Source organism: Mauremys mutica, chromosome 23, assembly GCF_020497125.1.
Source record: "Mauremys mutica isolate MM-2020 ecotype Southern chromosome 23, ASM2049712v1, whole genome shotgun sequence".
NCBI classification, from domain to species: domain Eukaryota; kingdom Metazoa; phylum Chordata; order Testudines; family Geoemydidae; genus Mauremys; species Mauremys mutica.
The window spans coordinates 13,811,246-13,836,859 of NC_059094.1; the positions used below are offsets into that span (position 1 = coordinate 13,811,246).

Sequence of the window (25,614 nt, forward strand, 5' to 3'; positions counted from 1 at the left end):
GAACATCTCAAACCTTTGTTTCCATTTTTATTTTTCATTTTCAGGAAAGTACAAGGAAAACCTTCAGGACAGATCGAGAGAAGTGACAGAGGCGCTGGGCTGGGAGCATGACAGCACAGCCCCGCCAGAAAAGGTCAGAGGCCAAACATCAGCCTGACAAAGAGCCCTTTACATTACATCACACACCAGTTCTGGATCCATTCGCAATATTTCTGTTACTGACGTGGAAAAACTAGGATGGCTAAAATACTTTTCAGCTTTTGTGATTAGTAACTAAAGAGAGTGTCGGCCAGTGCATAAAATGCCAGCTTCATGTTTCAAATCCTGTTGAGGCTGGGTTCTGAGATTTGGTGATTCCACAGTACCAGCAGCTGGACAGGGAGTGGCAGAGACTTGGAGAAATGCTGTTGGTGAATTTGGGGTGTAGTAAATCCTGGTCTGCACTGCAAAGCCACACCCCTGAGCGACACAGTTATTCCAGCTGAAATCCAGATGTGGACAGTGCTACGGGAGGGCTTCTCCCATGGGCATAGCTACCGTCTCTTGGGGAAGGGGAGTACCTACGCTGATGGGAGAAGCTTTCCCGTTGGCGTAGGTAGAAGATTTCCCGTTGATGCAGCACTGTAAGTGTAGACAAGACCTACCTCCAGGAGGACAGAACACACAAAGCAACATCTGCTTATTGTGTTTTAAAATAATATACTGTATTGGATTCATTGGCAAGCAGATTTATTTGGAGCGTAGCTAAGCTTTCCAAAGTGCCCACGTTGCAGGACTGCGTTAGAGCACAGTTAAAACTGTAGCATTGGTCTTGTAGCATAGACAGGATGGAATTGTGTTATTACCATACTTCTGAATCTGGCTAGATCCCTGCAAAGGTGCCTGATTCAGGTGCATAGTTTAAACATGTTACAGGGTGTGTTTTTATCATGTCAGAGGAACAGCGGTGTTATGTCCTGCAATGTGGTAGATTGTGCAGCTCCTAGTCCCCTCCCCGCCACCCTCACTAACAATTAACATCCCAGCAGACTCCTTCAGTCCTTACAACTGGAAAGGTAGACGCTCAGAATCCTTATGACCCGAAATGGGAGAGTCCAATTGACACCAGAACCATCAGACCCACAGTGATCATTAGGGGCCAGCTCATATCAGCATCCAGCAGTGGCAGGGCTGCGACCTTCTTCTTTCGGGACACAGTGGTAGACTGCTTCTTTTTTTGCTTCTCTCTTAAGCGTGCCAGCAGAAACTTCAAGTTATTGGGCGGAAAGAATTTGGTGCCAAACAGGTTGCATTTGGGAATGAAAAAATGAGGCAGATGAGTGGTTGCCACCTGCTGAATGAAATTGGCCTGGACCCTTTCAAAACAGTGAGCAATACTGGAGGGGTTCCCATCCTGGTCCTGCTTCCATTCCAGCAGCGTGTGAAAGAAAGACGTCTCAGCATGGTAGGAACTCAAAGAAGCCAGTTCCAAGGGGTGCTCTGTCTTCAGGGCTCCCAAAAGACTTTTCAGCATCTGCAAACATTCTGGCCTAGAGGGGGGAAAGCCACATTCTTGGCATTAGCAATTTATGTTACTATTAGGTCAAATCCCAAGCTCCTTACTCTGTTTTGATTCAGGCTGTGACCTCAGTGGGAATTTTGCCTAAGTAAGGGCCTGAGGGCCACAGTGTGGTAGGCATTTGACCTACAGGAATGTAAAAAAGGGGATAAAAACAGAGTAAGTCAATGAAGTTAAATATAGCAACATTGGATTTATGCAGGGGTAACAGAGAGCAGAATCTAGCCCAAGGTCCCCACCCTAGAGACCTGACAATCAATGGGCCCAATCTTGCAAATGCTTCTGCCAAGCATACCGTGAGCAGTCTCCTTGACAGGTGGGATTACTCAGAAAAGTAAGCATTATGTTCAGTAATCGTGTTTGGAGGATTGGGCTCTAATTAATGAGGTCTGCATGGAGAAGAGGGGAGGTAATGCAGCTGAAGCAAGTGACAGAGTACTGATTTCAGTATAGGCCTTATTAGCGCCGTAGTTGCTGGTTGTTGCTATTCAGTACGCTATTAAAGTCTCAGCTATTTTACTTTCGATAGAAGTTGAGCATGGATCACGCCTGGCTAGCTCTAAAGGGAAATGAATATAGTCAAATGCATCAAGTTCATTAATAATACTTTATACTTCGTTTGCACCTTCCGGCTGAGGATCCCAAAGCACTTCACACAAATCAGGATCATTGCCCCAATTTTATGGGGATGCGGGGGGGGAAACTGAGGCATGGACTGGTGCTGTGACTTGCCCAAGGCCCCACAGTGAGCCAGTGGCAGAGTGAGCAATAGAATCCAGGAGTCCAGATTCCCAGCCCTGTGCTCTAGACACTCAGACTCCCAGCTGACAGCAATCAATGCTTTACATTTCCGTAGCACCTTCTATGCAAGGATCTCAAAGTGCTTAACAAAAGAGGGTCCGGGTTCAAGTCAGAGTTTGCAGGGCAAAGAAAGTAAACTATTTCCAACAAAACATGAAGTTACAGCGCTGATGCTAGTCTGGCCTGTCTCGACCCGGATCAGGGGATACAAAGACCTCTGGCCCAGCTCTGGCTTTCCAGCCTTGCAGACATCACTCGGTGTGGCAGTGGTTTGCCACATGCACGTACCTGCGGCACGTGGTCGTCTGACACTTCCGGGTGCTGGTGTGGCTTTTCAGAATCTCCTTTTCCACATGAGAGAAAGAAATTTTCCAGGTCTCTGAAATAACAGCAACCCCGGTGTCAGCCTACACCCCCCTCAGCTGGGCGCAGAAGCCAGGGCAGCAGAGGACACTGTGCAGGTGATGTGGAAGTAGGATCATTTGTAATGTATTTTTGGTTCCAGTGTTGCCTGAGAAGTCACCCCTAACTGTGAAGCTCATAAAACAGCCCCTGGCCACTGGCTCACCCCCATCCCTCTCTGGTTCCCAGCGCTTCTTCAGTCTTCCTCCTGCTCCCTTGTGGGGTGGCTCTAGGTCGAGGACTTGAACTGAAGGGAAAAGGGGGAGACATCATTCCCCTCAATACATGTTATGTATGGGCTCCACCGAGGTCTCCAGAACACACAAGCCCAGTCTCAGCACAGCATACCCCAGCAGAGGCTAGAGATACTATCTGCTTACTCTCTGTAGCTTTTCTTCTGGGAGACTAGCTTAAGGCCAGTGCATTTATCATAGTGGGATAGAGAACATAGGGGTGGCTTTGGCAGTGCTATGAAAAGAGAGGAGGGGGCATTGGCCCTGTGGGCTGTGTGGGTTCCTTCTCCGGAAGGGGTGTTCATTGTCCCAGCTCTGCCCACTACCTCACCCTTCCCCAGGCCTCAGCCCGACAACTCAATCCCTAAGCACTTTCCCAGGAGAACATGCTGTGGTGAGGGAGTTACCTTTGTTATCTTGACCAGGGGCCTGTTTAGCAATGAAGTAGAGGGTCTTCCTCAGATATGGCTCCTTCTCCCCCAACAATTGCTTGATGTCCATCCCTTTGTCGTCTGAACTGGGCCATTGGCCAGAGATCTCCAGAGCAAGGACCAGGTCAATAGACATGAATGTGTCACCTCGGTTGTCCACCATCACCAAGGACACCGCTGGGCTGTTCTGCTTTTTCCTCTCCAGCCTCATCTGCCATCCAGGAAAAGGCACTGAGACACCAGACAGACAATGGACAGACAAATGGGAGAGCTTAGAAAGAGGCATTAATTCATCAAGGGGCTTGTTTGTGTTTCGATCAATGTCAGCCAAAGAAACCAAACCCACCAGAAACTCAACCAAATCCCTTAGGGAAGACTCCTAGTGGGGAACCCACAGCTTTCCCCAGGAGATGGAGTCCAGCTCACTCAGCTCTGTGCAGTGTGAAGGATCCGCAAGGGCCTAATACCTTGGCCTTTCACCTCTGGTGACCTGGGTTCAAATCCTACTTGAGATCACATGTGAAAATGAGCTTGCGGGTCTCAGCCTAGCCCCCATCTGAGCTATGCTGCAGCTGCTGCTCTTTGAAGAATGACTCAGGCCTGGAAGAGCAGATGTCGTCAGAGGTCAGGATGGAAGGGGGGATCCAGGTAGCCCCAGCATGGGGACACTCACCTGAGTAGAACACTTTGATGAACTGATCCAAGTGCTGCCGGAACTCCGCCATGATGTTCCCTGGGGACACAGTCTGCCCGTCCTCCAGCAGGAAGGCGGCTGGAAAGCTGCGGGACTTTCTCAGCAGAGTCAGGGTGTAGAAGAGCCCATCGTACCCCTCCACCTCAGCGTACTGAATATAATCTGGAATCGGCAGGCTCAGCAGCACGTCAAACTCATTCGGGTGCAAGAGCTGTAGAGAGTCTCCTACTGGAGATGCTGCTCAATTCTTTTCAGGCTAATCCCCCTTCTCCTTTCCCCCACTCCCCCCCTTGATCCCATCCCTTCTCACTTCTCATCCCTCCTTCCTGCTTTCATTCCCTCCCTGATCCAAACTCTCTAACGACCTCCTACCTCCCCTTTGCCCTGCTGCCATTGCCCTAGAAGGCTCTGACTGCTCTCATCGCCTACCATCCCTCCCCTTGTTACCTTGTAGCTGCTCCCCGACGTCAGTTCTCTCACATCCCTGAAGTAGGGTCTCTCGGGACATTCATTCAGGTAGCTAAAGAACTGGTGGAAGAAGGCATGGAGAAGATCGACTGCTTTGGCCACATCCAGCTGTTTCAGGCGGAGGGACTTTGCCCTCTCTTTAATCCGGGTGAGGTTGTCTTTCTTCCAGTCTTGAAAGGTTCGCATTGCAGCTGAGGTCCCTGGTTTCTCACTCAGATCAGCAGAGGCATCTTGGGAATAGACCTGCCCCCGGTCTCCTAAAGGGAAACATTAGAGATGAGAGATCCCTGGCAGTTCAGCCAGCTTCCTCCATATCAAACCATGCTGCTACTGCTTCTCCAATGCCAGTTTAGGTCCCAATCCTCCTTCCCTTGGTAAACTCCAATGGGGGAGGAGCTGGGCCTCGTTTTGTGCAGCATCAGTCTTACAAACTGTCGTAAAAGATTTTGGCGGAAAGAGAAATTAAGGAGCGAAAGAGAAAAGAGACTTGAAATGTGATGGCGGAGTTGGAGACGTGGGGAAGCCGTTCCGGACAGCGGGTAAGGCCGAGGAGAAGGCTCTCATGCGGTCAGTGGGAAGATTGCGAAAAAGAACAGTGGGAGTTGGCTGAGCAGAGGGAGCAGGAAAGAGGAGTAAAACGAGATCAGATCTGTGAGGTCAGCTGGAGTAAACGGGGTCAGGGATGCCTTTATCCCAGTCTAAGGGAAGGCTGATGTGTGTGTTTTGTACTGCGAAATGCTGCACCTCTGTTAATTCAGACCAATCAGAAGAGAAGCCATGCTGGCATGGCTGAACTCCACCTTCATTGCGGCTGCAGTGCCTAGCGCACTTACAGGACACTGCTAACGACAAGGAGAAGGTCCATGGCTTTGCGGTAATAGGACACTCCCCTCCCATAGTGCTGGATTCATCAGGAATGGAGGGATTACCATATTGTGGGGGTGGGGGACATCTAACCCAGTACCCTGTCTCTGACAGTAGATACTTCCAAAAAAGCATCACTCCATTCCCACCTACCGTAGACTCAGCTATTGTGCAATATTTTACCACAGAAGGTACTTTCCTCCTGACCTCAGCTGGTGAGCAGTTTATACCCTGAAGCCTGAGGATCATTGGCCTGGAAAACTTTTAGCTGAATTAGTTTAAGTGCAGGTGCTATTCTTAGTCAGCCAAATCCTTGCACTTTTAAAAGTCCAATATGGGAAAGGTATGGGGCCTCTAATTTGGGGTCCCACAGCTGACTCACCCACCCAACTCCCTCAAATCCCAAAGAGTGGGGAGAGGGGAGGACAGTAACCCATGTCATCTAGCTACCCCACCACATGTTGTGAGATCATCAAACTGAAAAACGGTGAAGCCTGGAACGTTTCTGAATGGCCATTTACAAACAGTGCAGGTCCAATGGAGATTCCCTGACCTGCAGCTTCCCTGTGGAGCTTGTCCAGCTCCACCTTCCACCTGCTGTGGGTGCCAAGGCTCCGGAGCTGCTGGGAGGTCTCTGGAGGATGGGAGCCTAAAGTGTCTAGGTTCCACTGCTTCCTCGCTCTGAGGTTTGAAGATTCTGCTGCGTCTAATGGGGACAGAGCTCGCTGGCTGGCTGCTCCCTCTGTGTCTCCTGGATCTTTGCTTCTGCCGGCTCTGCCCTTCCTCTGAAGACCCTGCCACACCCCACGGTTCTTGGCAGGCATAACACTGAGGGGCGGAGAGCTTGCACTTAGAGTCGGGTCTGCCATCTTGCCTTTGGACCCTATGAGATTCAAAGAGAATGCAGGTGTTTATTGTGATTCCAGGTTTCTTTTCCCTAACGACCAATTAGAGGGAAAAGAAACCAAAGATGTTCTAACTCACCCGATACTATATAGTCGCCGGTGCTTTTGTTCCGATCCCCCCCTCAGCCACCTCTGTGTCAGGAGAGAGGGATGCTGCCCTTAGTCATAAAAAAATAATAATGCAGGGCCAGCTCTGCCATTTTTGCAGCCCCAAGCAAAAAAAAACAAACAAAAAAACACAGATACATTATTAGCCCCGCTTTTGAGCCTGGGAACCAGCCAGCCAGAGAGGCGAAGAGACTTGCCCAAGGCCACCCAGCCAGGCAGTGGCAGAAGAGGACCTAGCCCTCAAGGAGCTGCTGGGTTCCCAATGTGCTGCCTCAGTCTCTACACTGTTAGGGAAATGGCTTTCAGCAAAGATACAAAGCAGCCTTCAAACCCAGGCAGCTGTCACATGCTGCCCCCTGATAGCAAAGTCACAGGAAATGATCATGTGACCTGGCCAAGAGAACAGGTTAGGGGACAGGCCAAGTCCCCGATACAGGGGCACCTTGGGGTCATTGTTAACTATTTCAGTGTGGGCTGTACAGGTGGGCACGTGCACGTAGCAAAACCACAGGATGGTCAGAAGGGGGACAAGACCTTTGAGGCACAAGCCGGGCAGATAAATGCCTCCCACACCCAGTGAAAGGACTGAGCGTTGTGGCTTGCAGAAAATCAGCATCATGCTGTGGTCTCCTAGTGGCCTGCTGAATGGCCTGGTTTGACACCCAAACAATGTGGGGCTTGGATGCTGATCCATAAGAGGACCCCTGGCTGACAAGGGGATCTGCTGTAATTGTTGGATAGCCACTGGCATCCTCCCTTCTTCCCAGCTCTGACACTCCTGCTTGCCCGTGGGAATCAGGAAGAGTGCCTGCTCTTCCATTCGTTAATCCCAGTTCACTCCTCCTTGCTGCCATGTCATACAGCGCCTAGGCAGGGTAGTGGAGCTATAACCTTTTCACCTTCTCCAGCTGAGATCCAGCCAACCACAGAGACCTCAGCCAGCACCTTTCCTGGCCAGAAAGCACATCTCAGCTCTCACATGCCCAGGGGTCTCATCTGTCTCTTACGGAGAGCATTCAGTTGTGCATTGGACTCATCTGCAAGACCATTCCGGGGGGCCCTACATTGCTTTCAACAGGCAGCTGCTGCTTGTCAAGGCTAGATTTCTAGCAGGTTCAGAAGAAAGCAGGAATTTCTGACTTGGACACACATCCTAGGCTTTGCTGTCCTATTTCATCCATGGGACAGTCTTTTATAAGAGAACCATGGAGTTCAACCCAGTCTACACTAGAAAGGGTGTTCTAGTACAGACATGCTTATAGTAAAATGTTCCCTGAACAGAATAAGCTACAATGGCAAAATAACTTTTCTTTTTTGCCAGTATAACTGCATATAGACTGGGGGGCTTTTTGCCAGCATTAATATGTCAAAGCATCACCGCTCTTGACTGACACTATTACACTGACAAAAGTTTCTAGTGTAGGCCTGGCCTTCCAGCCTGAGGAAGCAGATGGGTTTGTTTCAGCGCTAGATTGCTCATTAGCAGCCAGCTGAAGCAATTGGATTAATAATTTCATAGCCATCTGTCCAGGCCAACTCCATTGACTGAGTTCCAGCACGGCTGCGTTTGGCCCACCCTCACGGAGGATTGCTCTTTTCAGAGATCAGCTGCAACCAGCATAACTTTTTTTTTTTTTTTTTTTTTTTTAAATTCTCAGCTACCACCTTTGTCTCTGGAGTCATTAATAAATTCTCAGTCACGGTCAGTTAATTTATTGTCCTGATTTTCTTCCTGCCTCAGAAAAGCACCCAGTGGGGCCATTTAGTTGTTAGAGGGACATTCAAAATCGGACAGACTAAGCTGGAGCCTTTCCATGCGTTTGGTTCCTAGTACAAACCTACACATCCTGTGCAAGTGTCCTCATGCCAGAGAGGAGTAACCCTCAAGAGAATACAGGTTGTCCTCATTTTCACCTAGCATCCCTAGAGAGTTGGGAGCAGAAGGACTTTCAGATTAGAAGACATGAGGCAAGTTCTGCCTTGAGGTACACGCAGCTCTCCCTACCAGTTACAGAAGCTATCCCATGCACACAGGGAAGTTTGGTCTACCCCTTAGAAGCCCACAAGTGGGAGAGGTTTAAGACCAACACATGGCTATTGAACATGCCAGCTACTCCCTGCTAGCAGCCAGCCTGCAGTTATTTTCCTGTATAGTCAAGCTGTTGACTGGGTTGTTCCCATACTAAGGGGTGGAAGTTCCTCACCTGATTAGCAGTCACACAGGTAGGCTCAGGGAGCTGGGTCTACCTATAGGCGCTCCAGCAGCATAGCAATGGCCCTATAGCATACAGAGTACAACAAGAGAAGGGTTTTTCTGTCGCTGTAGGAACTCCACTTGCCTGAGTAATGATAGCAAGGTCAACAGAAGCAGCCTGCCAACCTGGCTGCATCTATGCCAGGTGTTAGCTTGGCATAACTATGGGGCTCAGGGGGCATGGGTATTTCTCCACCCAAGGGCCCCATATTCAGGCTGACAAGCATAGGCCACACCTTGGAGGGTAGATAATCCTTGCTGGCCTGCTCTTCCCCATTCCCTTTTATGAAGGGGATAGAATCTGTGTTCCCAGGTCTGCTTCTGCCAGGGCCTAGTCAGGAGGTTTCTGCTAAGAGGGGTCCTAACGGAGGCTACAGATATCTGGCTCCCAAAAATCCAGAATTGCTAGCGCTAGAGTGGCCCTGTGTGTCACTTCTCTGAGAGGGATTTACCCCCACTCCCACCTCAATTGAGGCTTTGCTCTGAGTCTGGACTGGAGCCTCAGAACAAGAGGGCTCCTTAGCCAGGGCCAGCATCACCCAGCATAGTGAGAAATTATGGCATTTAATAAAGGCACGTTGCTACCATCTCTGTTCCTGCCGGAGCGACCAAAGATAGGAGGCAATGGATGAGGGAAGTGTCTCAAGGGGAAAAGAGGCTATGAAGTACCTTAAAATGTGGTTTAGAGGGAGCCATGGCACCATTTTAGCCAGCAGTACTAGATCTAGACACCAGTTTTTGCTGTGAGCAGATGCTTAGATTCCAAGGCCAGCAGGGACCATTGTGATCTAGTCTGACTCCTGGGTAACATGGAGGAGAGACCTTCCCCAAACTAATGCCAAAAGCAGATCTTGATTTAAGAGTGGTCAGCGATGGATAAATCCACCATGACCCTGGGTAAGTTGCTCCAATGGGGAGTTGCCCTGGCTGTTGGAGATGTACGCCTTCCAGGCTGAATTTGTTTTGATTCAGCTTCCAGCCCTTGGCTTGTGTTCTCTGCTAGATTGAAGAGCTCATGACAAAGGGGGTGGGGGAGGAGAGATGGCTATGTAGTAGATACATATTAGACTGATCACATCACCCCTTCTGTTAAGGTGAGTAGATAGCGCCTCCTTCTGTCAGGAGAGAGCAACCCCTACATAGAAGGTAACTCAGCTCTCGTAGGATCAAATGGCCAGTATTTGGCCATCTTCAGCTAACCCCTCCCTGTTGGAAAAGCCCCACTGAGAAGGAACTGATGCTAGAGCCTGGGCTTTTCGGCACTGACTTGTCACTGAGTGCAGTGACCAACACCAGCCAAGGTATTGTTGCAACAGCCTCTTCCGTGAGCCTCCCCCTCCCATCACAAGCACCAGCTAGGGGTGCCTGGTTAAGCATCCCGCTTGGAGTGGGTAGTGACTGGCACTGAGGCTGCCTCACTGTAACTTGCACCCCCCAATTTTCCACCCCACATGTCCTCACAGGCAAGTGGTCTCCTCTGAAGGGTTCTCTCCATCAAGGACTCTAAGCAATTCAACCCCACAATGCCAGGAGATGCTCAGGGGCTCTTGATGGGGTTTCTCCAGCTTCGGGCTTTCCCTCCCCTCCTGCTGTACCTCTCATCAGTCCTGCTTGTGAGCGTCTGTGAGGCTGTGTCCCTCCGCTGGTGCCCTGTTGGGGGGTGCTCCAGCACCCACCAACTGCCCCCTTCAAACTGCCGCTCGGAACCACGTGGTCCAGGTATTCCTGGGTGAGAAGGCTGAAGCCAAGACATTCTACTTGCTGCTGAATGGTGGTGCAGGGACAGAAAAATGCTATTCCATGGGACAGGTGATAGGATCTATGGCTCCCCAGCACTGGGTTGTAGTTGTGGGGCCTCTCCACCCAATGCCGGCTCCTGACATTGCCAGGAGGGCTAACGGATCACCCCAGCACACCCTCCAGAGGAAGTGTGTGACAGACAGACAAAGCCGGGGTCATTTTTTAAATGGGCAGTTTATTCAGTGAGGACAGTTAGAAAAGTTCAAGGGCAAGGGGTCAGGCAGCCCCATCCCACCCATGGCTCTGCTAGTGCCTTTTGCTGAGGCTCAGCCATCTGTGCTGTACAAGTCAGTCCAGATGGTGATTTTTGCTGCTGCCCAGTCTTCATTTCTTACTGGCCTTCACAGCTGATTTGGTGACTTTGGCAGCTGCACTGGCTTTCTTCTCTACCCCCTTGATCACCCCCACAGCCACCGTCTGTCTCATGTCACGAACAGCAAAGCGACCTGCAAGAGGAGAGGAGCATTAGGTGGTTTTCCTTTGTCCGTTCAACCCAGGAGGTGCTCTCTTTTGGAGACAGGTTACCAACAACTCTTTACTGTAGCTCAGTGGCACTCAGCTCTGGGACAGGAATAGTTGTTTTCTGCTACACAGGCTAGACTAGGCCCTGCTGATTTAGGCTGAGGTTGGAGGGCATGTGCTAAGAATGGCCATACTGGGTCAGACCAAAGGTCTGTCTAGCTCAGTATCCTGTCTTCCAACAGCAGCCAACCAATCCCAGGTGGCCCAGAGGGAATGAACAGAACAGGGAATCAAATGATCCATTTCCAGCTTCTGGCAAAACAGGCTACAGCCACTATCTCTGCCCATCTGGCTAATAGCCATTGATGGACCTAGCACCTAGGATATTATCTAGGTTTTTCTTTGTTTGTTTTTTTTAAACTCTGTTCAAGTCTTGGCCTTTACAACATCCTCTGGCAAGGAGTTCCACAGGTTGACTGCATTGTGTGAAGGGAGGAAAAAAATCCCCTTTGTTGGAAAACCAGCATAACACAAGAATTAGGGGTCACACAATGAAATTAATAGGCAGCAGGTTTAAAACAGATTCCCATGAGGTCAGAGGTCAGCACTTCTACTGGCTAGTATTGTTCCCTGCAGAGCCAGGACCCAGGTCAGCTCAAGTAGAGTAGACACCAGCAAGAGTAAGTGCCCCGTGATCTACATTGATCATAGCAAGTTAGTTACCTGGTTCTAAGGCAGGTGTACCAGTGCTAGAGGGCAGTACCTACTTTACCCCATCCATTATAGTCTTACCAAGAGGTGGGTACTCTGAGAAGGTCTCCACACACATGGGTTTGCCAGGAATCATCTGCACAATGGCAGCATCCCCAGACTTCAGTGCCTTGGGATTGTCCTCCAGCTTCTTGCCAGACCTGCGGTCGATCTTCTCCTTCAGCTCCGCAAACTTGCAAGAGATGTGAGCAGTGTGGCAATCCAGCACTGGGGAGTAACCAGCCGCGATCTTGCCTGGGTGGTTCAGGATGATGACCTGCACGGAAGGAGATGGTTAGGAAGCCTGAATGAGAAGCAGAAGGTTCTCCTGCTCATTTGTTCTTGGGGAAGCCCTGATGGGAGAGCTATGCAGGGACCCAAGGATTAAGCTTTTTAGAAGCCATCTTAGAATCTGGTGTAGTTAAGGCGAATTGGTTCTGTCACTTATTTTTGCAGGCCTAGTTCTGTTGTCACCGGCACCATCTAGCTTCCTAGAGCTGATATTGAAAGCAAGAATAATAGCCACATTGCCTAGTGGTAGCAAACTGCAACAGTGAGAAGCTTGGACCTGTCCTGAAGAGGTTACAATCCACCCAGTACAATTGGAGAGGAATAGACAAAAGCTAATGTGGTCTTGGGATGCATTAGGCGAGGTATTTCCACTAGAGATAAGGAGGAGTTAGTACCATTATACAATGGCACTGGTGAGACCTCATCTGGAATTCAGTGAGCAGTTCTGGTCTCCCATGTTTGAGAAGGATGAATTCAAACTGGAACAGGTACAGGAAAGGGCTACTATGATAATCTGAGGAATGGAAAACCTGTCTTATGAAAGGAGACTCAGAGCTCAGCTTATTTAGCCGAAGCTAAAGAAAGCTGGGGGGATATTTGTAGAGAGCAATCTTATCAGAGGGATAAATACCAGGCAGTGAGAGGAATTATTTACGCTAAGTACCAATGTGGACACAAGAACAAGTGGATATAAACTGGCCATCAGGAAGTCTAAACTTCATATTAGACAAAGGTTTCTAACCATCAGAGGAGTGAAGTTCTGGAACAGCCTTCCAAGGGGAGCAGTGGGGGCAAAAGACATCTCTGGCTTCACGACTAAGCTTGTTAAGTTTATGGAGGAGATGGTACAACGTGAGCCTAATTTTGGCAATTAGCTGATCGTTGACTATTAGCAATAAATATGCCCAATGGCCTGTGATGGGATGTTAGATGGGGGAGTGGTGGGGGGAGAAATCTGAGTTACTACAGAGAATTCTTTCCTGGGTGTCTGGCTGGTGAGTCTTGCCCACATGCTCAGGGTTTAGCTGGTCACCATATCTGGGGTTGGGAAGGAATTTTCCTCCAGGGCAGACTGGCAGAGGCCCTGGGGTTTTTTCCTCCTTCCTCTGTAGTGTGGGGCATGGGGGTCACTTGCAGGAGGATTCTCTGCACCTTGAAGTCTTTAAACCATGATTTGAGGACTTCAGTAGCTCAGACATAGGTCAGGGATTTGTTGCAGGAGTGGGTGGGTGAGATTCTGCAGCCTGCGTTGTGCAGGAGGTCAGACTAGATGATCATATTGGTCCCTTCTGACCTTAAGGTCTATGAGTGATAGAGTAACTGTTCTTAACATGACCAGCTGTCACAGCAGGCCTTCTCTGGGTGTCTCTCCCAAAGCAATCTGTCTGTTAGGGGTAGCCACCATGCAGAGAACAGCATTAAAGGAAGAGCAGTTGTCAGTAATGCTCTAGCGAACTTCAGATGGTTCTTGGACTATTTTTAGCAGCTACAGGTGGAAAGCCATTGTTCAGGAGCCTCTTGCCATGAAGATGTGCTGGCACAAGACTAATGGCACCAATGATATAGTGGCAAAATGGATTGGGGTGGGAAGGAGGGGAGCTAGGGGTTGTGGTTACTGGTGCAAGGCAGGGCAGAAGAGAATAAAAAAAACTTAGGGGCAAGAGATACACACCACACACAAACCCCCCCCCCTCCACATTTTCTTTTCAGTTTACAGGAAAAGGGGGCAGGGGCATTAGCCCCAGACTTGCTAGTTTGACCCAAGGGCATGGCACCAATTACTCTCCCAGCCTGCACAAGAGAAGTTTGTCTCCTCTTCCACTCAGCTGCCATGGCAGACACCTCTGTGTGAATAGACTGGCTGAAGCAATTGTACAGGCATATGGTAGCCTTGGAAACAGCAGTGCTTATTTGCAGACTGGCCTAGCATGAGGTACAGCCTCCTATGGCCTTCCACCCAGGACTGACTCCTAGTCACTCAAGTCCCATTGTTTTTGCATCCCTGACCTGAGAGGTGAAGCTACCGGCCTCCATGGGAGGGTCGTTCTTGCTGTCTCCGGCCACGTTCCCACGCCGGATGTCTTTCACAGACACATTCTTCACGTTGAACCCAATGTTGTCACCCGGCAGCGCCTCTGCCAGAGCCTCATGGTGCATTTCCACCGACTTCACCTCTGTGGTGATGTTGGTGGGGGCAAAGGTCACAACCATGCCAGCCTTCATGAAGCCAGTCTCCACACGGCCCACTGGGACTGTTCCGATGCCTGGGGAATGGAGACAGTGCCATCAGTTGGATGGCCTAGAGAAGGAGCTACCATGCCCAGTGAGCTCCTCCCTTCCACACTCACCGCCAATCTTGTAGACATCCTGCAGGGGCAGACGGAGTGGCTTGTTAATTGGGCGGGAAGGGGGGATAATGGAATCGAGAGCTTCCATGAGAGTGGTGCCTGCAGCATTCCCATCCTTCCGGGTGATCTTCCAGCCTTTGAACCAAGGCATCTACAACAGACAGGAGGCAAGAGTCAAGCTAGGCAAGGCCTGAGTGTGCCAGGTGTCTCCTAGGAGGTACTTGTGCCCACCCTGCTCTAAACTGCCTCTCCCAGTAGGGGGGGGGAGAGGAATAGAGTCTGGAAGTTAATATTGAATGAACCCTGAAGAAATAAAGCTATGTGAGCCCCCAGATCCTAACTTGGAACCCCACTTTCAGCCAGGGATCTCCCATCCAGTCTCCCATGCCCATGGGTTGTCTGCAGCTTTCCCAGCCCATCACTCCATCCTGGCACTCAGATCTGCCCTCTGTGAGGCATGCAGAAACAAGGATGCTACTTACTTTGGCGCTGGCCTCCAGCATGTTGTCCCCATGCCAGCCAGAAATGGGCACGAACGCCACAGAGGCTGGGTTGTAGCCGATCTTCTTGATGTAGGCACCCACTTCCTTAGTGATCTCCTGGTAGCGCTTGCCACTGTAAGGGGGCTCCGTGGAGTCCATCTTGTTCACCCCAACAATGAGCTGCTTCACCCCCAGCGTGTAGGCCAGCAGGGCGTGCTCCCTGGTCTGCCCATTCTTAGAGATGCCAGCTTCAAACTCTCCCACGCCAGCCGCCACAATCAGCACCGCACAGTCAGCCTGGGGAAGGGAGGGGGACACAGCATAAGAACATGCCACAGATCTAGCTGTTTCAGTACCTCATCTTCAGCTGGAGCAGGGCCAGTCCATACCTGAGAGGTACCGGTGATCATGTTCTTGATGAAATCTCTGTGCCCAGGGGCATCGATGATGGTGATGTAGTACTTGGTGGTCTCGAACTTCCACAGGGAGATGTCGATGGTGATCCCACGCTCCCGCTCGGCCTTCAGCTTATCCAGCACCCAAGCGTATTTGAAGGAGCCCTTGCCCATCTGCGTGGGAGGAGGCACCAGTTACACTAGGTGTTTAGGGGTGGGCACAAGTAGTCACTAGGGAACAGCACCCATCTCCCCCTCAACACAAGATTGGTTTAACTGGGGTGCTGTTTGCAAGTGGGATTCCAGGGGGGTTTAGAACTGCCATTAACAATTGGCATCAGACCCCTCCCCAGTCTACAGTCAATGATTCCATTGATAGTTACACAGTTTGGTGGGGGGGCTTGCAAGAGGGAACGTGAGAGACATTTACCCTAAGTGTGTCTCTATTAGTACAGAGACACTGATGCAAGCTTCCTTAGTGTAAACAGGGCCTTGGCGCAGCAGATGTGCTAATGCACCCCAAACACATGGCACCTTCTCCCCCCCACATCCAAACTCAGGTTTAGATTTCATGGCTTAAAGAATCACAACTTATGCAGTGACCGAGCCACACATCTGGCAGCAATGCCACACAACCCCACAAAGTGCGTTAAAGGCACTCCGGAGCCAGCCTGCTTGGCACCATTGTCCCAACCTCAGCTGCCTCCTTCTCAAACTTCTCGATGGTTCTCTTGTCAATGCCCCCACACTTGTAGATGAGGTGCCCAGTGGTGGTCGATTTCCCAGAGTCCACATGGCCGATCACCACGATGTTGATGTGGATTTTCTCTTTCCCCATGGTGCTGGTTTCTATGACAGAGAGGGCTTTAGACAGGCTCCCTAGCCCCCACACAACCCCTCTCCCCCCAGGGCCACGCTCAGCTCTGTTCCACCCAGAGCCACCTCAAACTAGCAAGGATGTAGGCTTGTTGCCAAGTACAGGTTTAGTTGGGGACCAGGTTTCTAAGTGAATGGAGAAGGTAGAGTGAGCAGAGTTGCTTGGAGAGCACTGGTCCCACATAAATAGGTACCAGAGGCAATTAGGCTAGGGGAGTTTGTGGTCACTGACCAGGCTGCCTGAGCATTAGCCTGGTTAGCTACAAGACACAGCTCCTGGAAGAAGTTATATCACCGCCCACAGCAGTAGGGTGACCAGACAGCAAATGTGAAAAATCAGGACAGTGTATGTAGGGGTGGGGGGGTGTGTTAATAGAAGCCTAGAGAAGAAAGAAAGACCCAAAAATCAGGACTGTCCCTATAAAAGTCAGAACATCTGGTCACCCTACCCAGCAGCAACCAGGCCCTCTGAACTGCTGCCAAGTAGCCAGCACAGAGTGCCTTCTAGCCAGTGATCCTGCAAGAACAGCAGCCTCCTGTGACTACCCTTCAGCCTAATTCACAGCACCTGCATCCTTGTGGGAGGGCCCCTGGCTGAGCTCTGGGCTGTGCCAGTACAGCAGAGCACATAGAGGGGAGGGGTGACGGGAACAGCTCTAGCCCCTCACTCAGGAAGTCAGTGAGCAGGTGTGTCAGGCCACAGTTATCCTATTCGTAGCCCAGACTGATTACTGGGTCTGGGAAGGAATCACCCTCCTGCCAGAGGCATCGTGGCAGGGACTCACCCCTCCCCACCCATGGGAAATCTCCCCTCTCTGGCCCATGGCGTAGGGGAAAGACCAGCATCCCAGGGGAGCTCAGAACTGGGCACGGAGAAGCCCAGCTATGAACCCCCAGCCCGAGCGCAGCAGCGACCCCGAGCCCTGCACGGCGGGCGCTTACCCGGTTCACAGCCCAGGGAGGACAGCAGCTACGCTCCTCAGGCGGCCCCGCCCAGGCCATTTAAACCTGGCCCGGGAGCGGGTCCCAATCTAACCACGCCCCCTTCCGAATGCCCAGCACCAATCATTGACTCCGGGCTGCTTAGCTACGCCCCCTTGGAACCACATGGCGAGAAACACGTGGAAGGGATAAACAAGGCAGATTAAGTCCCTCCCTTCCCCTACTGTCAGGGTGCTAGGGGGAGCCCTGGGTCCGGGGCGGGGCTGAGAGGCCTCACTTCAGCCCCACATCAGCAGAGGGATGAATACTAATTAACAGAGATAAAGGCTAATGGGAGCAGAGTCGGGGCTGAAATCAACAGAGCCTGACTCATCTGTAAAGCCAGAGAAAGAGGCATTAATGAGGTCTCATCGATATAGGATAATAAAGAGCGAGGATGAGAAAATGAGGAACAATAGTAAATAGCTATGGCTATATAAATAAATACACATAAATTATAATAATAAAGAATATTACAGAATAAAAACAGGCCATTAAGGACTCAGATAGGTGAAGAAATCAAAAGAGATGAATCAATAGAGAAAGAAGGAGAAATAATGGGGTGTAATAAATAGCTTCAGACCTTGATCCTGCAAACTCATCCATGCATCCCAGAGGGCTCCATTGACTTTATTGGGTCTTCACAGGGGCCTGTCTATGCAGAGGGCCCCCTATTTCCGTTCTTACTTATTTGAGAAGCCCTGTGAACCTGATTCTGAAAGCTGTTCCCTAGGGATGCTGGAGTGTCTGCTTGCGTGGAGCAGCTTGCAGGGTCAAGGCCAGTGGGCTGCAGGTCTGGGCCCTTTGACTTCAGGCCAGAGATTCTTTTTAGGGGCTTGGCATGTCTTTCCCGTTCTACATATGCAAAGATATATAAGTAGTTAGCCATGATCATAAATAAACTCAAGCTAATAAAGGCTATAGAATAACAATAAACACATACACACCTTGGTTCAGATTCACAAAGGTATTTAGGTGCCTCACTCCTAATAGCTGTGAGCCATCTAAATACCTTTGAGGATCCGGGCCCTAACTCACTGAGCTTTGTACTGTTCCTCCAAGCATGAGATCACTGCTAACACAGCCAGCGGCTGTTCCAGGGAACCCTCAGTTCTCCAGGGCCCTCAGTGGAGGTAGTGTAGTTTTCATGATCTTGGCAGGAAGTATGAAGGCCTCTGCTTCATGTAGGACCCAGTGTGATCTGAGGCTAGCTGTGAAAGAGACAGAGAAAGGGAAATTAAGTTTAGTCCCTTAGCACTAATTGTGTTAGGCAGACACTTTTTCATAGTCATTGGCCGACACATAACACTGAAAGCAGTTGCCAAGCAGTGTTAGGAAATATACCAGAGTGTCACTCCAGCGAACTGGTTTGCTTTATTACTGACCACTTATAACTGCCTCCAGAGGTGCTATTAGCTTGCAGCTATTTCCCCTTTGGCTAGACTTGTCACAGATTTTATATCAGCTCAGCAGAGAAGTGTGTGCTCTGTATATGGATAGGAAACCTTCTATGAACACAGGGGTGCCGGTGTTCCAGTAGGGGGTGCTCTTCCCTTGAAGAAAGTACTAAAACAATCGCTCAATTGCCATTGTTTGAATGAGACGTGAAACAAGTGGGGGCAAATGCTAGATATATTGCCACTTACCGCGCCTCATTTTGGACTGGGAGGTTGTGAGTTTGGGAGCAGTGATCCCATATGGAAAGAAAGAGAATGAGGGGCCTGGCTGGGCAAGTCACTGCGTCTCCGTGCCTCAGTTTCCCCGCACGTAACACTGGGATAAAGATACTGACCTCCTTTTTAAAGTGCTTTGAGATCTAGGGATGAAAACTTCCCCCCCCCTTTTTTAACCCTGGTGTCCTGGCCAACTTCCAGTGTGGGTAAATATACTCTCAACTCTCCTGCCAGTTTCAGATAGAAACTTACTTTCCTAGCACATGGCACTTTCTGTAGACTATACAACAGCAATTATCCAATACATGGAGAAATACCAATATCCCATTAGAAGATTGCTGGGAATGGGCAACAGGGGATGGATCACTTGATGATTCCCTGTTCTGTTCATTCCCTCCGGCGCACCTGGCATTGGCCACTGTCAGAAGACAGGACACTGGGCTAGATGGACCCTTGGTCTGACCCAGTCTGGCCTTTCTTATGTTATGATTTTGTTAAAACGCTTGACATAAAAATGCCTTTGCCCACCCCTGTCCTGGCCTCACTGACATCAGCTTGGCCACTCACAGATCAAAACTGGAGCCACTGTGAGCAATACCGGGGAATTGAGTGCGGCACAGGGCTCGTTCCCTGTAGGTTGATGGTGTGAATCCAGCATTTCAGTAGTTCCTGAATTTTGTTACCATGGCCATTCAGTGGCTCATGTCCGACACGTGGCTAGCTCCAGCCCCAGTGGTCAGGTGCTGTTCAAAAGATGGGACCAAATCCCAACGTTTTATCTCTGCGATGGGCAGAACCAGTGCTCTGGATCCAAATACTCATAAATCTGGGCCTGTAGCCAGGTGCCACGAGATTCAGATTTGGCCCATTATACGGAGATATTCTAGCAGCAATCTGAGCCTAGTTCCAAGTCGGTACCGGGAGGCTGCTCCCAGGCCTAACTCAACAAACAGAGTTATCCCCAAATGTGGAGAAGGCACCGTCCTCTTTAGCAGTGCTGCAGGGGGTATCCCAAAGGCTGGGGTTGCTGGGGGAAGATTAATCTCTTCCCTACGTCTCACACACACACAGTTGCTCTGGCAATTGCTATAAGTTAGAAGAGACATTGCAGGGAGACTCCAGTGGTCTGCTTGAGAGAGACTGGGAGAGTGGTGGCTAGTGGCAGAGGGGAAGCAAGAGAAGGGCTGATAAACTCTCTAATCGCATCAGAGGGGGAGATCAGCTTCAAACAGAGCCTGTTCCTTGCTCGGGTGTGTTAAATGGGGCCCTTTCACAGCCCTGCACCCCACCCCACCACTCATGAACAAAGCCTTGTTAAAATGAACCAGCCCCTGCCCACAGGCACTCACTGGCCAAGGAAGGGCTGTGGCTTTTAACCCCTTAGGTCATAAACCTGCAGCTGTTTAAATGAGATCTCCAAGCATCACTGAGCAACATCCATGTGACGTGAATTCACTCCAACGTCTATCCCAGCGCCATCAACCACGGTGCACAGCCCCCCTGCCATTCTCCCCTCGGAGGCATCATCTCTGCAGATCACCCAACCCTACTCTTTGATTTGAAGGTGAAGGCAGAGCTGGGGCCAGAAGTGCAGCCCTCGGCACAGGGCCCTCGGCGCCCAAGGAGACACACGGCCACCCCACATTGCCACTGACAGCGGGGGAAGTGAGGGGCCAGGTCAGAGATGGGGAAGAGACTGACTAGGGCCCTGCATGTATCCTTTACCATGTTCCCCTGTAAAAATTAGGAGCGGAGATTGAAGTCCTCTGTTTATCTCCAGCACAGGCAGAGCAATGGCCAGGCAAGCTCCCCCACACTTCAGGCTTGGCCTGTAGCCACCTATATCAGGCACTTGTATGGCTCCCATTTCTGTAGTATCTGAGAACTGCTGTTATGCCATTGTACAGGCAGGGAACCGAGGCAGCGAGAAACGACGTGACTTGCCCAAGGTCACACAAGAGTTCTGTGGCAGAGCAGGGCCTGCCGAATCCCAGGCACCCGACCGTCTTTTCCTCTCCGTGGCCCATTCAGTCGTTGGCCACTCTGAAGAGGGAGGAGGCGAATTGTGTTACGGGTCCCTGGCTGCTGAGAAATGTACAGAGACCCCCGGATGGCACATTTCACAGACCCCATTCTACAGTCACTGTACAGCCACAAAGCTTATGGCTGCCACTGCCCTGAGCCAGACTCAAACCACTGACCCAAAGGGTAGGTCCCACCCAGCAAAAAGAGGGTGTGTGTGCAGAGGGGGGGACTCGGAGCAGGGGGACGATGGCGTGGGGGGAGACTGGCTAGGTAGCCTGTTAATAGCGTAAACAACGGGGCAACAATGGTTTAATATTGGCTAGGGAACCTCCCCTGCAGAAAGCTGGGGCATTGCTGTCCCCTGGGGAGGGGCAAGGGGCCGTGCCGTGCTGAGATCCCCAAAATCAAATCGCTCATCGAACAGCCAGGCACGTCCAGCTTTGCACCTTGCAGCCTTTCCATATAAAAATGCATTTGGCAGGAATGGCCTCACCCTGGAGCTGCACATTAGCTAGGTGACCAGCAGGGAAGGAGTTAACTCTGCTGCCACTGCTGGGTGATGCTATTTAGGTGAGAAAGTTCATATCCAGTTGAGGTGAATGGGGCATTTCACACTTCTCTGAGTGTCTTCCAAGACCTCTGGCTCAATCACAGGCCGAAGGGACCTTTGTTTAAATTGAAACTTGGATTCTCCAGAAAACATTGGGGGGGGGGGAGAAGACCCCAAAACTCCACATGGAGATCCTGAAGCCTCAGGTTGTGGGGCATGTTCCAGCATCTGCTCATTTCCAGCCCCTGAGCCAGACCTTTTCTCTCACTCCCCACTGTAGCTCTGGGAATAAAAACAATCTAAAAAAGAAACTAGGCTGAAGAAATGAAATCAAACGCCTCTTTCTTGCCTTTAATTCTCCCAGAGGCACAATGTGCTGGGTGGGAGGGGAAAGGAATCTCTTCAGTGGTCTGAGATTTTTACTCTTGGTTTAGTCCAGGGGTCGGCGACCTTTCAGCAGTGCTGGGCCGAGTCTTCGTTTATTCACTCGGATTTAAGGTTCCGCGTGCCGGTGATACATTTTAACGTTTTTAGAAGGTCTCTTTCTATAAGTCTATACTATATAACTAAACTATTGTCGTATGTAAAGTAAATAAGGTTTTTAAAATGTTTAAGAGGCTTAATTTAAAATTAAATTAAAATGCAGAGCCCCCCGGACCGGTGGCCAGGACCAGGCAGTGTGAGTGCCACTGAAAATCAGCTCCCCTGCCGCCTTTGGCACCCGTGCCATAGGTTGCCTGCCCCTGGTTTAGTCTGATTGATTTTTTTGCCACGCTCGCCCAGTGTTCTGGGCTCATTTGCATTTAGCGCAATATGTTTAAGCCTGGATTCCTCAAGGTCAGAGTCTCTGAGTACCCACAGCCCCCCCTCCCCCAGTACACAGTGGCGACAGGGTTGCCTAGTGGATGCTGTTACACTAGCCTGTTGGGTGACCTTAGACAAGTCATTACCTTGCGTTGTGCCTCAGTTTCCCCATCTGTAATGGGAGAAGGGGGGTAATGGTTCTGGGGTCATCACGGGGGGGGGGCATTGGCAGAGCTGTGACTGGGGGGGAGGGTGTATGTCCCCAGGAGCTGGACTAGCCAGAGATGGGGTGGGGCAGCAGCAGGGCAGGGCTGGAGGGGCATTGCCGGGGCCAGGCGGATGGGGATGGGGGGGTGGGTTACACACCTGCCAAACCCTCCCCGTGTGCAGCTCCCAGAGCCTGGGGAAGGGGGGTGCTGGGAGGGGCCCAGTTATGCGCGCGCGGGGGGGGGGGAGTGCCCCCCGCCGCAGGGGCCGGCCAGGGACCGGGGTCTAATTGAATCAGTCCCTCTCAAGGGGTGGGGCGAGGCCGCTTTGTGCAGCCCCGGGCCGGCCGCTCGGCTCCTCCCCCGCGGGCTCTTTAAAAGCCCCGGGCGGCCGGACGGGGGGCTGCTGTTTGGAGACGGATCATGGCAACGAGACTGGAGGTGAGCGGGGTTTTGGGGGGGGGGCCTCAGGGCTGGGAGGGGGCGCACAGTCCGCACTGCTCTAAGCAGCTCGCGAGAGGGTGGGCTGGCAGCGATCGCTCGATCCGAATTGGCTGGTGTGACTGAAGCGGGAGGGCTGGGCTGGGCTCCGGTTCTAGCCCGGGGGATCGGAGCCCCTACCAATGTGTCTGGCTGCAGGGCGTGCTCTGCTGTGTCCCCCCCGGTGTGACGCTGGCTTGTTACTCCGGAGTCACACCGGAGCGGCTCCGCGCCAATCGCTGTTCGGTAACTCTGCCCTGCAGGTCCCGCTCGCGCTCCCTCCGGCACCATGGGCAAGGAGAAAACCCACATCAACATCGTGGTGATCGGCCACGTGGACTCGGGGAAATCCACCACCACCGGGCACCTCATCTACAAGTGCGGGGGCATCGACAAGCGAACCATCGAGAAGTTCGAGAAGGAGGCGGCTGAGGTGGGGGCATTTCTGACTCCCCTGCACCCCCCCCCAATGGCCCCAGCGGCCCCCCTCTGGCTCCTTGACCTCCCAAAAGGTGTTGGGCCCTGGGGGGGTTGGGGAATCGGGCCCTTTCCCAGCTGCAGTGTAACCAGCTTACAAGGGGGTGAGGGGTGAACACTGCCCCATGCCTGCCTCTGGGTTCCCTGTACTTGCACCTAGTATATTGCTCTGCCCTGAACAGGGACGGCTGGGGCAGGCGTGTCCCCTTCCAGGCAGGGGGAATCTGCTTCAAATATTTACACCCCCCTCCTGCATTTCACGCCCATCGCTGGGAGGGATTGTCCCTGGCTTGTGCCTGTTTCTCCACTAGCAGCTTCCAACAGCAGCGGGCCTGGCCTGCTGTAACCGGTGTCTCTCTCCTCCCACGCAGATGGGCAAGGGCTCCTTCAAATACGCCTGGGTGCTGGATAAGCTGAAGGCCGAGCGGGAGCGTGGGATCACCATCGACATCTCCCTGTGGAAGTTCGAGACCACCAAGTACTACATCACCATCATCGATGCCCCTGGGCACAGAGACTTCATCAAGAACATGATCACCGGCACCTCTCAGGTATGGACTGGGGCAGTGAAACCCCTGGGAAGAGTTTGATTATACTGGGTTTGCTGCTATGCCTTGTGGCATCCCAATAACATCCTAATTTAACTGCAAACTAGTCCTGTGACCTTAGCATTGCAAGGAATAACATTGCCACTCGATGCATCGGGCTCTAGGTGTGGGGTGGTGGTGCAGCTTTTAGGCCTATACAGGGAAGGGCTGCCAGTCCCTCCTGAGGGAGACTGGTTTTTTGGGGGGGGGGAGTGGAGTGGGGGGTGGAGAGGATCTCCTTTATCTGTAGGGTAGCTAGGTCTGTCACATCCCTACCGGTCCCCTTGTTCACAGTATGAACTGTTCTCCTGGCCCGTTTCCCTCCCCAGGCTGACTGTGCGGTGCTGATTGTGGCGGCTGGCGTGGGAGAGTTTGAAGCTGGCATCTCTAAGAACGGGCAGACCCGGGAGCACGCCCTGCTGGCCTACACGCTGGGGGTGAAGCAGCTCATTGTTGGGGTGAACAAGATGGACTCCACGGAGCCCCCTTACAGTGGCAAGCGCTACCAGGAGATCACCAAGGAAGTGAGCGCCTACATCAAGAAGATCGGCTACAACCCAGCCTCTGTGGCATTCGTGCCCATCTCTGGCTGGCATGGGGACAACATGTTGGAGGCCAGCGCCAATGTGAGTAGCCTGCCTGTTTCTACATGGCCCCTCTAGTAGAGAGGTGTGGAGACTTCTGGGGGGATGGGATGGGCATTGGTTTACCGCTGGAGAGAATGGGTGGTTTGTAAACTGAAATGAGTTCAGCTTAAAGTTACTACTGCTGGGCTCCGTGTTGCAATAAGACACTGGCCCTCTGAGATTCTCTAAATTGGACGGTTATCTCACTGTCTTGAGCTAGGATTTCATGGCTTGATGGAGGCTAAGCAGAGGTGAAAGTAAGCTGGTCCCTTCCAACCCTGATATTCTATTCTAAGGCATTTAAATTCCTAGACTGCACTGGCTTCCGCAGCAGGGATTTAAAGGGCCCGGTGCTCTGGCTGCTGCACGGAGCCCTGGGCTCTTTAAATCCCCCCCACAGCTCTGGCAGCCGGGCTGGGGCCTAACTCCACCTCTGCAGCTGGGAGCCCAGGGGTGATTTAAAGGCCCTTGGACTCCCAGCCACAGCCCGTGCCCCAGGGCCCTTAAATCTTGAGAGGCCCCGCCTCTTCTGGGTGAGACCACCCCCAGGACTCCAGCTGTACCAGTAAGTTCTGTAAGTTACTTTCATCCCTGAGGCTAAGCCTAGATCTGTTTCTTGTTCATTCTCACAAATCACAAGGGATGCACCTCTGCTTAGCTGAAACTTTTTGGGGGGGAGGAAAGAGAATCTGTAGGAAGTGGAGTACTTGGGACCTGTTGCCAAGTTCACCCAAGCTCTGCAGGTGACTTGTGAGCTGTCAATTACAATCATCTCCTCTCCCCTCATACATACCTTGCAGATGCCTTGGTTCAAAGGCTGGAGCATTACGAGGAAGGAAGGCAACGTTTCTGGTACAACACTGCTGGAAGCCCTGGATTCCATTATCCCTCCTTCCCGCCCCATCAACAAACCCCTCCGCCTGCCCCTGCAGGATGTCTACAAGATCGGCGGTGAGTAGGGGCGAGCGTGTCCCAGCAGGGCTGGGACAATAGAACTCTCCCCGTAAAGGAACATGTAAAATGGTGGCTGCCATTTTAGGTGATGTAATTCCACCTAAACTGCAGCTCACGTGGACCGGGAAC

General features: G+C 51.6%; 3 protein-coding genes across 5 annotated transcripts in view; 1 reads left to right on the top strand and 2 right to left on the bottom strand.

Annotated features, from left to right (window-relative positions):
* LOC123355299 (cyclic GMP-AMP synthase-like) lies at nt 1–10,448 on the bottom strand. Of its 2 annotated transcripts, none has more exons than XM_044997629.1 (7): nt 10,314–10,448; nt 6,005–6,334; nt 4,567–4,844; nt 4,099–4,330; nt 3,402–3,656; nt 2,648–2,738; nt 1–1,529 (listed from the first exon to the last, which is right to left on the bottom strand). In XM_044997629.1, the coding sequence occupies exons 1-7, from the start codon at nt 10,318–10,320 to the stop codon at nt 1,073–1,075; spliced, it is 1,650 nt and encodes a 549-aa protein (XP_044853564.1). In that variant the 5' UTR covers nt 10,321–10,448; the 3' UTR covers nt 1–1,072. The 2 variants fall into 2 exon arrangements, with proteins under 2 accessions (XP_044853564.1, XP_044853565.1); XM_044997630.1 differs by lacking the exon at nt 10,314–10,448 and adding an exon at nt 6,436–6,456.
* LOC123355300 (elongation factor 1-alpha, somatic form-like) overlaps nt 9,495–25,614 on the top strand; it is a 21,610-nt gene continuing 5,490 nt past the window's right edge. Inside the window, exons 1-5 of one of the 2 annotated variants that reach the window (XM_044997631.1) lie at nt 9,495–9,615; nt 23,105–23,274; nt 23,690–23,869; nt 24,235–24,531; nt 25,332–25,482. In XM_044997631.1, coding sequence (XP_044853566.1) covers nt 9,591–9,615; nt 23,105–23,274; nt 23,690–23,869; nt 24,235–24,531; nt 25,332–25,482 — 823 coding nt within the window. In that variant the 5' untranslated portion in view covers nt 9,495–9,590. Of the gene's footprint in view, nt 9,616–22,688; nt 22,803–23,104; nt 23,275–23,689; nt 23,870–24,234; nt 24,532–25,331; nt 25,483–25,614 lie in introns of those variants that run through there. The other variant, XM_044997632.1, reaches the window with a different exon arrangement.
* On the bottom strand, nt 10,669–17,189 carry LOC123355301 (elongation factor 1-alpha, oocyte form-like). Its single transcript, XM_044997633.1, has 8 exons — nt 17,065–17,189; nt 15,941–16,095; nt 15,241–15,420; nt 14,852–15,148; nt 14,370–14,520; nt 14,029–14,285; nt 11,773–12,007; nt 10,669–10,964 (listed from the first exon to the last, which is right to left on the bottom strand). The coding sequence occupies exons 2-8, from the start codon at nt 16,082–16,084 to the stop codon at nt 10,843–10,845; spliced, it is 1,386 nt and encodes a 461-aa protein (XP_044853568.1). The 5' UTR covers nt 16,085–16,095; nt 17,065–17,189; the 3' UTR covers nt 10,669–10,842.

Bases quoted from the DNA above. Each gene is read 5' to 3' on its own strand.
- LOC123355301 (XM_044997633.1), bottom strand. From the start codon at position 16,084: ATGGGGAAAGAGAAAATCCACATCAACATCGTGGTGATCGGCCATGTG. The intron at 15,421-15,940 runs GTTGGGACAATG...CCTCCCACGCAG, and splicing joins TTGAGAAGGAGGCAGCTGAG to ATGGGCAAGGGCTCCTTCAA. The intron at 12,008-14,028 runs GTCAGGGATGCA...CCTTCCGTGCAG, and splicing joins CCGGTAGCTTCACCTCTCAG to GTCATCATCCTGAACCACCC.
- LOC123355299 (XM_044997629.1), bottom strand. The intron at 4,331-4,566 runs GTAACAAGGGGA...GACTCTCTACAG, and splicing joins CGTCGGGGAGCAGCTACAAG to CTCTTGCACCCGAATGAGTT. The intron at 3,657-4,098 runs GTGAGTGTCCCC...CTGGTGTCTCAG, and splicing joins CATCAAAGTGTTCTACTCAG to TGCCTTTTCCTGGATGGCAG.